We start from the raw sequence: 12731 nt of genomic DNA, 5'->3' as shown, positions 1-12731 counted from the left end.
CATCATTGATCCAGGGACTGGACTGTTTGCGGCACACATTATTAGTTTTAAGTGGTGCTACTTGACCCAGAATAGACCCACAGTGACTGTTAAAACAGTGCATAAAATCATCAATGTCAGTGCAGTCATTAAAGAGAGAAGGGTCGAACCTATCACAGAAATGCGTGGCTGTTGCCTCTGTGGTAATCCTCCTCTCTGACTGAGATGGAACACACCTGGACTCAGGTGGGGCGCTTGGTTCAAAGAAGACACAGTGATGGTCACTCAGATGCACATCTTCTACACAGACATTGTCAACATGCAGACCCAAAGAAAAAACGAGGTCCAGAGTGTGACGTTTGGTGTGGGTGGGGCCTGACACATGTTGTCTGAAGTTAAGAGCCTCAGTCATGGATAAAAGTTCAGTTGCTGGGCTGCATGTGTTATCATCAATGTGTAAGTTGAAATCACCCATAAGCACCACTCTTACCAGGCGGATTATAGATGATAAAAAGTCAGAGAAATCCCTTAAAAAGCCCCCAGCAGGGCCCGGAGGGCGATAGATTAAAATACAATAAAACATGTCTGAGGTGCCAACTTTGATCATAAGTGCTTCAAAGGATGAGAAGTGCTCAGTGTCCCGGTGCACCACGGCCAGACCTCCTCCACGGCGGCAGGGGCGGGGCCTCCCAGAGCCAGACAGCCTCAGGACACAGTTCATTTAAAGAATGAACTCATCCTCCTGCCACGTTTCAGCAAGGCAAATTATTTGGGGTGTTTCCCTGATGAAAAGCTCATTAAGGGAGAAGGCTTTGTTTGCTATCGAGCGTGAATTAAATAATCCGATCCTGCACGATGAGAGGGATGGCGAGTCCGTGCAGCCAGCTGCGTGCAGCGGGATTGGCTGCAGGCATCTCCCACGGTCACGTGACGACCAGCTGGACCGGCGGCAGGACCCACGCTGCTCCGGGGATGTAAACACTGGGAATCGGCGAAAAACCGACGACCATGGAGCGCGTTCAGCGCTGCAGGAAAGGAGCACGGCCATGCAGAGAGGCTGCAAGAAGTGGAAGGACGTCTGCGGCGTCGGTCGTGTCCCGCAGGAGAGGAATGGGGCGCAGCCGCCTGTAGCCTCGGTGAAGACCTCCACCAGCAGCGTGCTTCATTACACGCTTAACCCGGACCTGGACACCGGCTCGGCAGCCTCTTTTCCTCCTCTTACGATTACCTGGACGGCGACGAAGAGGCAACAGGTAATCCTGCGAGGTGGGGGGCAAACAAACGGTGGAGGGAACGCCTGCTTGCAGTCACTAAAGAGGCATTCCATAGAATCCTTAATTCTAAGGAGAGAGCTGCGATCATAAGTCCTCACAGCACAGACACAATCGCTGTCCGTCAAAGTTGCTATGACAACGAAAACGACCAAAAACAACCCAGTCGGCACAGAAGCAGGTGAGCAGCCCAAACAGACGCTTCTTCGCAGACATCTTGCTTCCAAGCCTGACGTCAGGAAACACTCCATTAACTTCCACTGTTATACAGATGATACCTATCCCTGAAACCAGATGACACTGATCAACTTGTCAAACTAAAAGTTTGTTTTAAAGACATAAAAACCTGGATGAGTCATAATTTTCTCCTCAGATAAAACAGAAGTTAATATATTTGGCCAAAAAACCTGAGAGAAAAATTTTCTAGACAAATAGTGACTCTGGATGATGTTACTTTCACCTCCAGTAACATGGCGCAGTTTACATGGTGTTTGTTCAATCCGATTGAAAACAATCGCGTTAAACGCATGTGTATACATGGACGGCATACAAAGCGATCCACGATCAATCCTGGTTCACCAGGGCCCTGGGTGCAGCGGATTAGCAGCGTTCTGTGACATGCGCACAAAGTCTCTCACGGAACTGTCAGGTCTTTCGCTCTGCAGCAGCAGTGCTCAGCACCTGGCAAAGTGTTTTTATCTGCTGGACATCTGCTCAAATAAAGTTCCAACATCTCCATGATACGCTGCTCAAAGAGTGAGTGCTCCCACGGCTGGAGTCCCGCCCCGCCCAGCGCCACCTCCTGGCGGTTAGCACCAGGGCTCCGCGCCACCTGCCAATGTTTCGAGTTAACTGGTGTCCCTGTGAACTTGTGACCAACAGATGTTGAAAACTGACTGAAACTTGTAGTGGTTCTAGAGAACGCTGATTATCTACAGTTACAGTAAATGTATAAGTTTAGAGCATTTTTTGAGTCTTATTTTAACATCTGCTGTTACCAGAATGTGTTTACACAGAAATCCGTCACTTGTTAACATGGGAACCAGTTGATCCAGAACCCTGGCCGGGCAGTCCTTTAGTAGTCTGCTACGGAGCTCTTGGAACAACTCGCTGTTGCGTGATTTGTGGCCATCTCGCCCCGTCAGTGTTTGTTCTCTTGAGGTTTTTATTTAAAAAGTTTTTTTCAACCACCGTCGAGTTCTTCTGCTTGTTTTTGACTTTCCTGCTTCCCGCTGACTGCTCACGTCACACGTCACTACGTACAAAGGAACGTATGCGCAGAACAAACAAACCCCTGTTTAATCTGCTCTGCTATCTAGGACCGTATACATGAGACATGGAGCGGACTGTCGATCGGTGTACACCACCTCGTACAATCGGATCCGAAATACAATCCACTCCGAGAGAAGCGGATCCACTCGGGCGTTTATATGGCCCATTTCCAATCCGCTTCGCCTTAAAATCCAATTATACAGGGCCCATGGAAACGTGGCCACTGAGAGGAACCTGGGAGTCACTTTTGACCAGGACTTATCCAAGCCGAACCAAAAAAAAGTGCGAAAATTCTCGGCCCACACCTACACAGGAGAGCCGAGTCTCGGACTTTCCTGGTATGAAAGTAGCCTAACTTCTGTTGTGTGATTGATATGTTATGCTTTCAGGTTCCCTGAGTGCACTGCTGGGGCGTGTGTGTCAGAGAAGTGGAAAGAGAGCAGCCTCTCGGCTGTTTTTTCTTCAGGTTACCCCTAAATTCCACTGCGTCCGTTTGTGCTGCGTTCCGCTCAGCTCCGCTCCGTTTTGTCAGAACCCTCCGCTCCGCTCTGCTCCGCTGCGTCTCTGTTCCGCCGGCCGGAGAAGCAGAGCAGCGCTGCGCTATTTAGCATCGACCTCCAGAAGCTGAGCAGTCTGGCGTCTTTCTCTGTACATCCTGTAGAAAGGATGACTGGGGTCATATAAAATGTTATGATTCTCCACTTCCAAAATCAGCGTCTCTTCATCCTGGTTGTTGTGCTTCAACACTCTGAATTTCGTGCGACAGGATGTTGACATTCAGGCCATTCAGAATAAAATGCATACATGGTCCTGAATATGTATTTTGTAGAAAACACTAAATTTATGGACAATAGCCTGCAAATGGGCCGTACATGCAGCTGTGTAAACATTCAGAAACGTTCAACTACAGCTTGATTACAGACAAAACAGAAGTTTGTCATATAAAACTTGATAGTGTGTTTTAGTTTTTGTTTGCCCGCTTTTTAAAGTGTACATTTGAATCAGTATGGTATGTCTATTCGTGATATATCTGAAAATTAATGTGAGGACAAATAAAACATCTTTAAACAGTTTAAAGTTTTTAATAAAAAAAAAATGATTTTATTTTGTATACAGCTGGAGGTTGTTGGAGTTCTCTTTCCTGTTTGGTGCATCTGAACTGTGGACATTTATGCGTCCGGAGACCTGGACGGACCGGACCGGAGAGAGAAACAGACCTCGGCTCTATTGTGGACTGACGGAGCGGAGCGGGGCGCAGGCTGTGGAATCAGCTACAGTCATTAAGATAGTAAAGTATTTGCTGCGGCGAGCGGAGCGGAGCGGAGCGCATGCAGTGGAATTTAGGGGTCATGGTGCGTTCACACCGGACGCGTTGCAAGCGTCACGGGCGTCACTGACGCCTCAAAGTTGATGCGTGTAAAGTGTGGAATTCAACGCGTGTTCAAATTGCACATAACGTTTGCAACGCTGGCGACGCGCGTCAGCTCACTGGCGGGAGTGGGAGGAGCTTGTGTCCTGTCTTCATGTTGACAGTGGCGGAATCGGTGCCGAAATCGATCTGCTAAAGCTGATTTCACTTTAGCTCTAAACTCTTCAAATGTATAACTTTATCGAGATTTTTTTTTAAATTTAGGCGACAAAGTGGTGGTTTAGAGCCCGAGTGTGTCGTTTGTTTGTCCGAATACCAACTGTTTATGATTTTGTTCGGACAAATTCGGCGATATGTGAGCCAGCCGCGGTGAGCGGCTCCAGCAGGAGGAGTCGGAGAAGCAGGAGTGAAGCAGAGCACACAGGAACCCTGGACCCGCCCCGGGGCCCCCCGCCCAGCACCGCGCCCGGCGCCGTGGCCGTGATGGGCTGTTCCCCCGACCCGGCGGCCCGGCCTCCGGGCCCGGTCGGGCTTTGGCGGCGGGCGACGCGGATCACACCGCCGGCCGCCCCCCGCCTCTCCGACCGGCGACCCGCAGCAGGACCGAGACGCGCGGTCTCACCCAGCGGTCCTACGGAGCGGGCCGCCCCGGGCGTCGCACCGAGTCGGTCCCGGAGGTCCGGCGGCGGACCCCCGGGCCCCCAGGTGCGGTGCGCCACCCCAGCGGCGGGCCCGCCGGCGAGCGCAGAGTTTCTCACACCCTCCGGGGCCGGACCCAGATCGCGGGGCCAGCGTGAGGATGAGGTTCGCTTTCAGCGGTACTTCCGCCTCTCCCGGGCCCAGTTTGACGAGCTTCTGGCCCGCATCAGCGCTCAGAGCGCTCGTCTGTGATTGGATGACGCGCGCTGACGCTTCCAATGTTCAATTTTCCCAACTTCAGGCATTGACGCCTGCAATGCGTGACGCACGTCGCCAACGCTCGAAACACTCGGAAAGCCACGCTCGAAAAGCGCCTGACGCGCGTTAGGCCCGTTGAAGCTCGTCCACCGGAGACTTTGAATGTAAAAGCAACGCCGTGACGCTGGCAACGCGTCTGGCGTGAACGCACACTGTCATTTTGCTGTAGTGTTGGTGTGGTTACAGTCACAGTCAATACCTCAATAAACATCAAGACATCCAACTTGTCTTCCTTTAACCGGACCGCTGGACATTACATTATTACCTGGTGTGCCTTATAATACCCGGTGTGTCTGATCTATGAATGCAGGGCTAATACTGACACATTCATTGATGCTGCGCATTATAATTTGGTGTGCCTTATGGCCCCAAAAATATGGTACTGTAGTGTACTCTATTACTGCACTACTAAAATTAATTAAGTACATTACATTTAAAGGGTACTTAGATAGGAATACATATACTCACCTGAAAAAGTTACTCATGAAAATTGTACTTTGTTACAATAATGTATTTATAATGCAAGATGAATAATTCCTACATTAAATTGGCATTATTCAGTATGACTTACATTTTTAAAAAGATGGGTAAAACACTCCTTACTCACAGTAATGTGTGAATTTGTAATGAGCTACTTGCAGTTACAGGAATTTGTTGTGGAAAATGTAATTTTCTGCACCCTGCCATGAAGCCAGGGACCCTGCAGCAACAGCAGCGCCCGGCCCGGGCCCGGTGCAGGCTGGACGCGGCCCTGTCGTGCACGCAGACCGGAGGTCTGGAAGTTGGAGGAAGTTGTGGAAAGTTGTCCTACCTGCCAGGATGGCCTTCCCGGGGTGGGTGAGCTGGGCTCTGCCCGCCGGGGCGGCGGCGGCCAAACACCGCGGTGAGTAGAAGGGGCTCACGAATGTGCTGTTCCCGGACATGCCTGCAGGTCCCCCGGCCTAACTTCAGCGGCGGAGCGGTGCGGTGCGGTGCGGTGCGGTGCCGTGCGGCGGCTCAGTGTGCGTGACGGCTCGGGGAGCGGAGCTGCCGACAGCCGCCCGCTGCTGACCATTGGACTCTACGATCTCAACCAGATAATGCGTGTACTTTTGACAGTGAAGCACACAGACGCACACGTGTGTGTGTGTGTGTGTGTGTGTGTGTGTGTGTGTGTGTGTGTGTGTGTGTGTGTGTGTGTGTGTGTGTGTGTGAGCTGATAGTGTTGGTTCAGGGCGGGGCAGGACGGAACACCCCCACCCCCCGCCCGCCATGTTCATGGAGGGAAGATTTAAGGAGGACTGGAGAGTTCCTGAAGCGACAACACACACACACACACACACACACACGCACACACACACAAGATAAGACATTAGAGGTGAAATACAAACTTTTAATATGGACTTCTTTTAGTCTTGTCCTATTCTGAACAAACTTAGTTTGCAGTAAAAACAAAGTGGCATGCTTTATTTGACATAATCATGGTTAGGTCCGAAACCGAGTCAAAACCAAAGCTTGACCAAGACTTATAAAATGCTTGAAACCTCTGGGGTGAATGACAGAAGATTACTGTTAATGATATTCTCCATTTTAAAAATACACTTGGTTGTCGTTGTACCTGAAATAGCCACCAGAGGGCAGCACAGACCTCCTGCTAAAGTTCTGACCTTTGGGAATATTTTGGCAACATTTATGACATTTACCGTATTGGCCCGAATATAAGACGACTCTGATTATAACACGACCCCTATTTTCAAAGATCGTTTTGTGAGAAAAAAAAATGCTGAAGACAGTAAGGTCACTCATAAAACAACTTTTTATTACACAATTATTATAAACTCAAAAACTCACAACTGAGATAACATTTCAAGAGATATAAAATGAAAAAAATATTACTACAGTATTGAATAAAAAATATATTCTCTTTCTCAAAATAAGAAACAATAAGCAACAAATAAGAACCTCAAGGGGTCACAACTGCATAAATCAATCAATCATTTTCTTTTGTATAGCCCAGTATCACAACAACAGCTGCCTCAGAGGGCTTCAAGATTACACATTGATTGGTAAAAATAAAAACAGTGAATAAGCATAATATTAATATGTCAAATTCACAGTAACGAGACAAAACGAAGCAACCACCGCCTTAGACCCTCATAAATGATGTAAATAACTGTCCAGGTCCTTCAGCTGAATCAGGCTCTGGTGGTGGACATTCCGTCTGTCCGTCTTTCAGAGACGTATTCACTCTCCCTTCTATCAGTCTCTCTGAAGCGTCTCTCAGGACCACGGAAAGCTTTTCTCATAGCGTTAGCATCTGGAGTGTTTTTTCTGTGCTCTCCAATAAGAACGAGGCTCTGCTCCACCAGACCTCCTGGCGGCTTGGCAGTAGTTTGATGACTCTGCTGCGTTGATCACCATCAGTTTAAAGTTGGTATCATAACTTCTCCTCTGTTGTTTGCTCAGTTGTCCAGCGTTCAGCCCCTTTGTTCCAGATGATCCGCCATTTTTCATCAGATCATCTGATCTCATTTCATCGCTCCACTCGCTCTCTGCTCAGTGATACTTTGGCTCCATCTAGCGGCGCGGATGCGTATTGACCATCTACCGTAAGTCCGCGATTATAACACGACCCCACTTTTGAGGATGCAATTTCTGGAAAAAAACATTGTCTTATATTCGGGCCAATACGGTATGTTGAAAATCATGTATTTCTTTGACACATACTGAAGTTCCCTCTCTCTCTCTCTCTCTCTCTCTCTCTCTCTCTCTCTCTCTCTCTCTCTCTCTCTCTCTCTCTCTCTCTGTGTTTCTGTGTGTGTGTGTGTGTGTGTGTGAGAGAGAGAGAGAGAGAGGGAGAGCGTTGTGTGTTAAGCACATATTTAATTCATTTACTGTGAGCATATTAAAAAACACTTTCTGTTGTCAAGCTGGACTTTTCCCCTTTAAATAGTTACTTGTTCAATCATTTTTCCACACAAATATTTCAGATTTTTATGCTTGTATATGAAACTACAAAGTTCCAGAGGAACTTTTACCTTGTGCTTCCAGCTGCTGCTGAGTGCAGTCTCTCTGTTTGAGTGTGTGTGTTTGTATAACTCCTCCATATTCACTATGAGCTCTGAGCTGAGAGCAGCCATGACAGAGTCTGCGAGTGTGTGTTCCCATGGAGACCAGCTGCACCCAGCAGGTGTCTGTGTTGCCATGGAGACCAGCTGCACTCAGATTAAGGCAGAAATGTGGCCATGGGGACAAGAGAAGTGTTTTTCTTTTTGTTTTACACTAGGCTCACACTGGATGCGGTGCGGCTCCGGTCCGGACACCGCAACTAAGTCATTAAAACCAGTGCTGCGGTTCACAGCGGCCACGGTGCGGCTGCCGTCTGGCTCTGGCAGCGCTACGGAGCCCGTCCACAGTCCAGAAACTTTCCACAAGTATCCTATTTTTCCCGATGCCGGAGCCCTACCCTACCAATCTCAACATAAGCAAGTCGGTTGCGCGAAGGAAAGTAGATACATCTTCCAAAATAAGAGATTTCTAAATAAAACCTGTTTCGTGTTTTTGTCTTAACATTAGTTTTTTTTTTAATTCTGCTAGAATACACAACAAACAACGCGATGTAGTCATTATACGCATTAGAAGAATGAACTATTTTCTACTTCGTCACTGCAGGAAAGTCAAACAACGCCAAAATTGCACAAGAAATAGCTCTATGACCGGAGCGGCTCTGCGTTGCCAGATTGGGCGGCTTTCTGCCAAATCAGGCTTCTTTCGAACATGTCGGGTGGGTTGATGAAATGGTTATGTGCTTGTGATGTGTTTTTTTATGATGCAAATAAAGTTTTTACGGTTTTAACGTGCAGATGGAGGTTTGGGCTGCTTTCTGTTGGACGGTTTTAACATTATGCTTGGGCTGAAAGCGCAACAGATCTGGCAGCCTCCTTCAGCAGACGCAGAGGCACTGGAGGCAGTGTAGTGACAGTGCTGCGGTAATTCTGTACCGGAGCCGGACCGGAGCCCAGCGTGAATGGAGAGCCTCTGTCACTCTAACTGCCACTCTCCCATATTACACTCCAAAAAATGGCCGAAATTCCAAACTTTAAAGCTCACAGTTTAAATTCGGTAGAAGACATTAAAGTGAGGTTTTCACATCTGGATAGAGGACAAATATCGCAATGTTTTGATGTTTTAATCACATTTCTATATGAAAGTATGGCGAGGCACAAGGGATGATTTTCTTCAGTCAGTCCTTATCCGCTTACATCGGGAAAAAATTCCCACTTATTGACAATTTTCTCTGAATTCATTTGCTGAAACACTGAGAAAAGTCACAGCACACCATTCCCGGAACGCACACACGTTTGGATGTGCTTTTTATGGTGCTGCTGTGACGCACTCAAAATGTGTGATTACATTTCTGCATATAATTTATAATTTATTTTATATTTATATCAAATCACTGTATGATCAGTGCAGATAAACATTCCTTGTAATTGATTTGACATTAATTGGGATCTGGATTCAATCTATATCTCAGTGGTCTATATCTCACGGGCCAAATGTGGCCCACCAAACCATCCAATCCGGCCCGCGAGAGGATTCCAACATGGGCACGCACACACGCACGCACACAAAAACAAAAACAAACAAACGCACGCACGCATTACCCCGGCCCAGGCCCTGGAGCGTCACGCGGCACGCACCCCGAACTGACGGTTCTCCCTCCGCAGACCGGGTGCATGCCTCCGTCGTTGCCACAAGACACCCCCCCCTCCCGGTCTGCGGATGCATGCGTTGGCCGCCGCCGCCGTTATCCCCTCACCACCCGATCTGCGGATGTATGCCACCGCTACCGCCAATCTACCCACCCCCCCCCCCGCGCTCTCCAGTCTGCGGATGGACGCACGGCCCGCAATTCAAGTGCCCAAAAAGAAAGTGGCCCGATGCCAAATCTAATTGCCGACCCCTGCTCTATCTTATCTTTCTCTCTAGTCTTCACTGTTGCAGCGTCTTGTGAATTGCAGATGGTCTCTGATCCCCGCAGCACTACCCAGCTCAGAGAAGTCACTGTTGTTTCTGCTGCTTGATAGACCGATACTTTTAATAAATATGAGCTTGTAGCATGTCGTCCACCTCACAACGATGGGATGGAGGCTCCTTTGTATGTTACTGATGTTTTGTTAAAGCTCCCATATTATGCAAAATTCACTTTGCAATGGCTTTGTAACAGTAATATGTGTCCACAAACCCCCCAAAATGAGAAAAGTCTATTCTCGCTTGCTCCACCTTTCAGCAAATGTGTGCTCAAACACTCGTTTGGAGTTTTCCCCTACATGACGTCAGCAAATGATTTAACTCTGTGTCCCCGCCATGTGTGTGTGTGTGAGAGAGTGGGCGTGGCCAGATACGTTCAAGTGCATACTGGAAAGCAGGCTCAGATAAAGCCTGTTCGGAGGAGGCTCCTCAGAGCCACTTTTTAGACCGCTGAAACTCCGAACATAGAATGAATTTGGGGCGAACAAACTTAAATACTATGTTTTTGGGCTTCTGAGATCTATATGATGTGACTGAAAAATAGCAGAATATGGGAGCTTTAAAGAGTTATTGAGACCGAATGTCCGTATCTGTCAATATGCTGCCAACTTTACTGGACTGTTCAGTATATGAATATACCTATTTCATGGCCACGAATTAGTATTTCATGTGAAGGATTTATCATTTCGTGGCCACAAATTAGTAATTTGTGTGCACGATTTATTATTTTGTGGCCACAAATTAATTTTATTTTTACCATGTCATGTCTGGGGCTCCGTATGAATGTCTCCTAAGAGCAGAAAATATGTTGATTTGTATATTTTTCTGTGGAATTAAATAAGCCGTGGCTCATTTAGCTGAACATTAACAGCACAAATATTCTTCACAAACTTAAATGTGAAGCATTTCTGCTGTGAAACTCTTCTTTAATATGTCCTTGAAGTTTTCTGCAAAGTATTATTTCCATTTCATTTTGCTGAAGTTAGTTAGAGTCTGAGTAACTCCTGTTACTTTTCCAGAAACAAAAGTGAGAATTTTTGTCTGTGATTGTTGTTCGCACAATTCATCGAGTGGGTTAGAAAGTTTTTTTCTCCTTGAAAATTGGTCATTTTCCCACGAACTCATGAATGAGCCATTATTACCAAGTGATTATGGTTCAAACCTCCACAGCTGACTTGAGGACTGAACTTTCTGTAGAACCAGACCAGAACCAGTGGCTCAAACCCCCCCCCCACCACCCCCCAAAAAAAACTAATAAGAAATATACTTAAAACATAAGACTTGTGTTGTCGATTTGCTGCTAATGCACTGTTTCATGTGTGCAGCTGTATGTGGGAATGTAAACCTTTGTTTTAAGTTAAGTCATTTATAGGGAACATATTGGGAATAAATAATTATTTCACAGAGCACTGATATCCCGCCCTTTCAGTTCAGTTGTTGAATATGACTTGATATAGCACAGCACCACCAACAGTATTTTTCACCAGCCGCCACTGAAAATGATTCCATCACGAGACTCTTGCCTCCACCGAAACATTAAGCAGTTTACTCTCAGCAGCTGGGTGAAGATAAACTGTTTACAGGATCAGGATGACGCTGCTGTTACTGGAGGAAGAAGAAAACTTCTTCCTGACAGCTGCACAGATTCGCATCAGCTCACACGTTTCTCTGACACCCCAGTATACAGGGTGCATTTTATGAGTGTTGTGTTTAAAAACTGAAGTTCAGGTATTAGTTCAGACCTCTGTTTCACTCAGCATGCAGGAAGGAAGCAAATTCAGTGGCATGCCAATGAGTTCCACCTAATCTGGACTTTCTATTAATAGTCAGTGACACTGCGCGTGCAACACAGCAGTTTGAACAATGAAGTTAATGTTTTACAATGTGAGGTGCGACAGAGAGAGGAACTACCGTTACAGATTACAACCTTCTCAATATATCATGCCCCAGATATAGATTGAGGAAACTTTCACAAACTGGCCGACCACCGAAGAAAGCAATGTAAAGCAAGAAAAGTCAAGAACACCTTCATTTTCAACAGTTGTTTCTGCGACATTGTGACAACACTTTACGAGAATCTACCCAAATTAGCTAGATATTCAACTCGGAATATCTCACTGATTGTAGGTTGGACAAATACTGACATAATGTCCAAGTTACTGTATTTCCATTTCAAGGTACACAACATCTCAGCTGTGGATTGGTGTGGTGTGGGTCTCTGGTGACCTGGTGTACCTGTTTTGTCTGTAATGGTTCATGTTTTGTCTGGTGTTTTTGTGGTGTTTCTACTGTGTCTGTTTCTGTTCCAGATCTGTCTTTTCTTGGTTTTTGTGCCTGAGTCCTTGGCAAACTCCTCCTTGGCTTGTTTTTGAATTTTTGGATTAATGGATTGTGGACTTCTGCTTGAACAACAGATATGTTTAGTAGGGATGTGCGAGTACCGATACCAGGTATCGGCCGACACTGGCCTTATTTCAAAGTATGAGTACTTCTGAAGGCTACCGATACCAGCCGCCGATACTCAAGGCAAGAAAATCCTAAGTGTAGTGAACCCTCCTCACCGGGAGTTGGCGCTACACTGCCGCGGGTTGACTTCTCCATGGTTAATGGGACATCCAGTTTTTTGCTTCCTTAAAAAAAAAAGGACTTACAATAACTATTTATGCACAAAAGAGAAACTACATGAACGCTACATGCTGCTTTTTGACTACTTGATGAAGACAAAGTACAGTGAATTGTAACGTGTGTCGTTATATTGAACAAAAACTCTTAATCACAGTTGTTTCCTCCATGTTTCCAGCAATAACCTGATGACCAAAAGGGGGAGAAGGAGAAATGGATCTGCTGAGAACGGCTGAACAAAGTCGGTG

At 46.7% G+C, this 12731-nt stretch overlaps 1 protein-coding gene across 2 annotated transcripts in view; it reads right to left on the bottom strand.

The window, feature by feature from the left end:
• The window catches only part of slc25a1b (slc25a1 solute carrier family 25 member 1b), a 68764-nt gene extending 62753 nt beyond the window's left edge, over window positions 1–6011 (bottom strand). For both annotated transcript variants that reach the window (XM_030085375.1, XM_030085376.1), the window contains exon 1: window positions 5660–6011. In XM_030085375.1, the coding sequence (XP_029941235.1) occupies window positions 5660–5771 (112 nt within the window). In that variant the 5' untranslated portion in view covers window positions 5772–6011. The remainder of the gene's footprint in view (window positions 1–5659) is intronic.
• Between the last annotated feature and the right edge of the window lie 6720 nt (window positions 6012–12731).

The sequence above is a fragment of the Salarias fasciatus genome, assembly GCF_902148845.1.
Source record: "Salarias fasciatus chromosome 7 unlocalized genomic scaffold, fSalaFa1.1 super_scaffold_4, whole genome shotgun sequence".
Taxonomy (NCBI): Eukaryota; Metazoa; Chordata; class Actinopteri; order Blenniiformes; family Blenniidae; genus Salarias; species Salarias fasciatus.
Note: the sequence above shows the minus strand (reverse complement) of the source record. Positions and strands in the feature narration are given on the sequence as shown.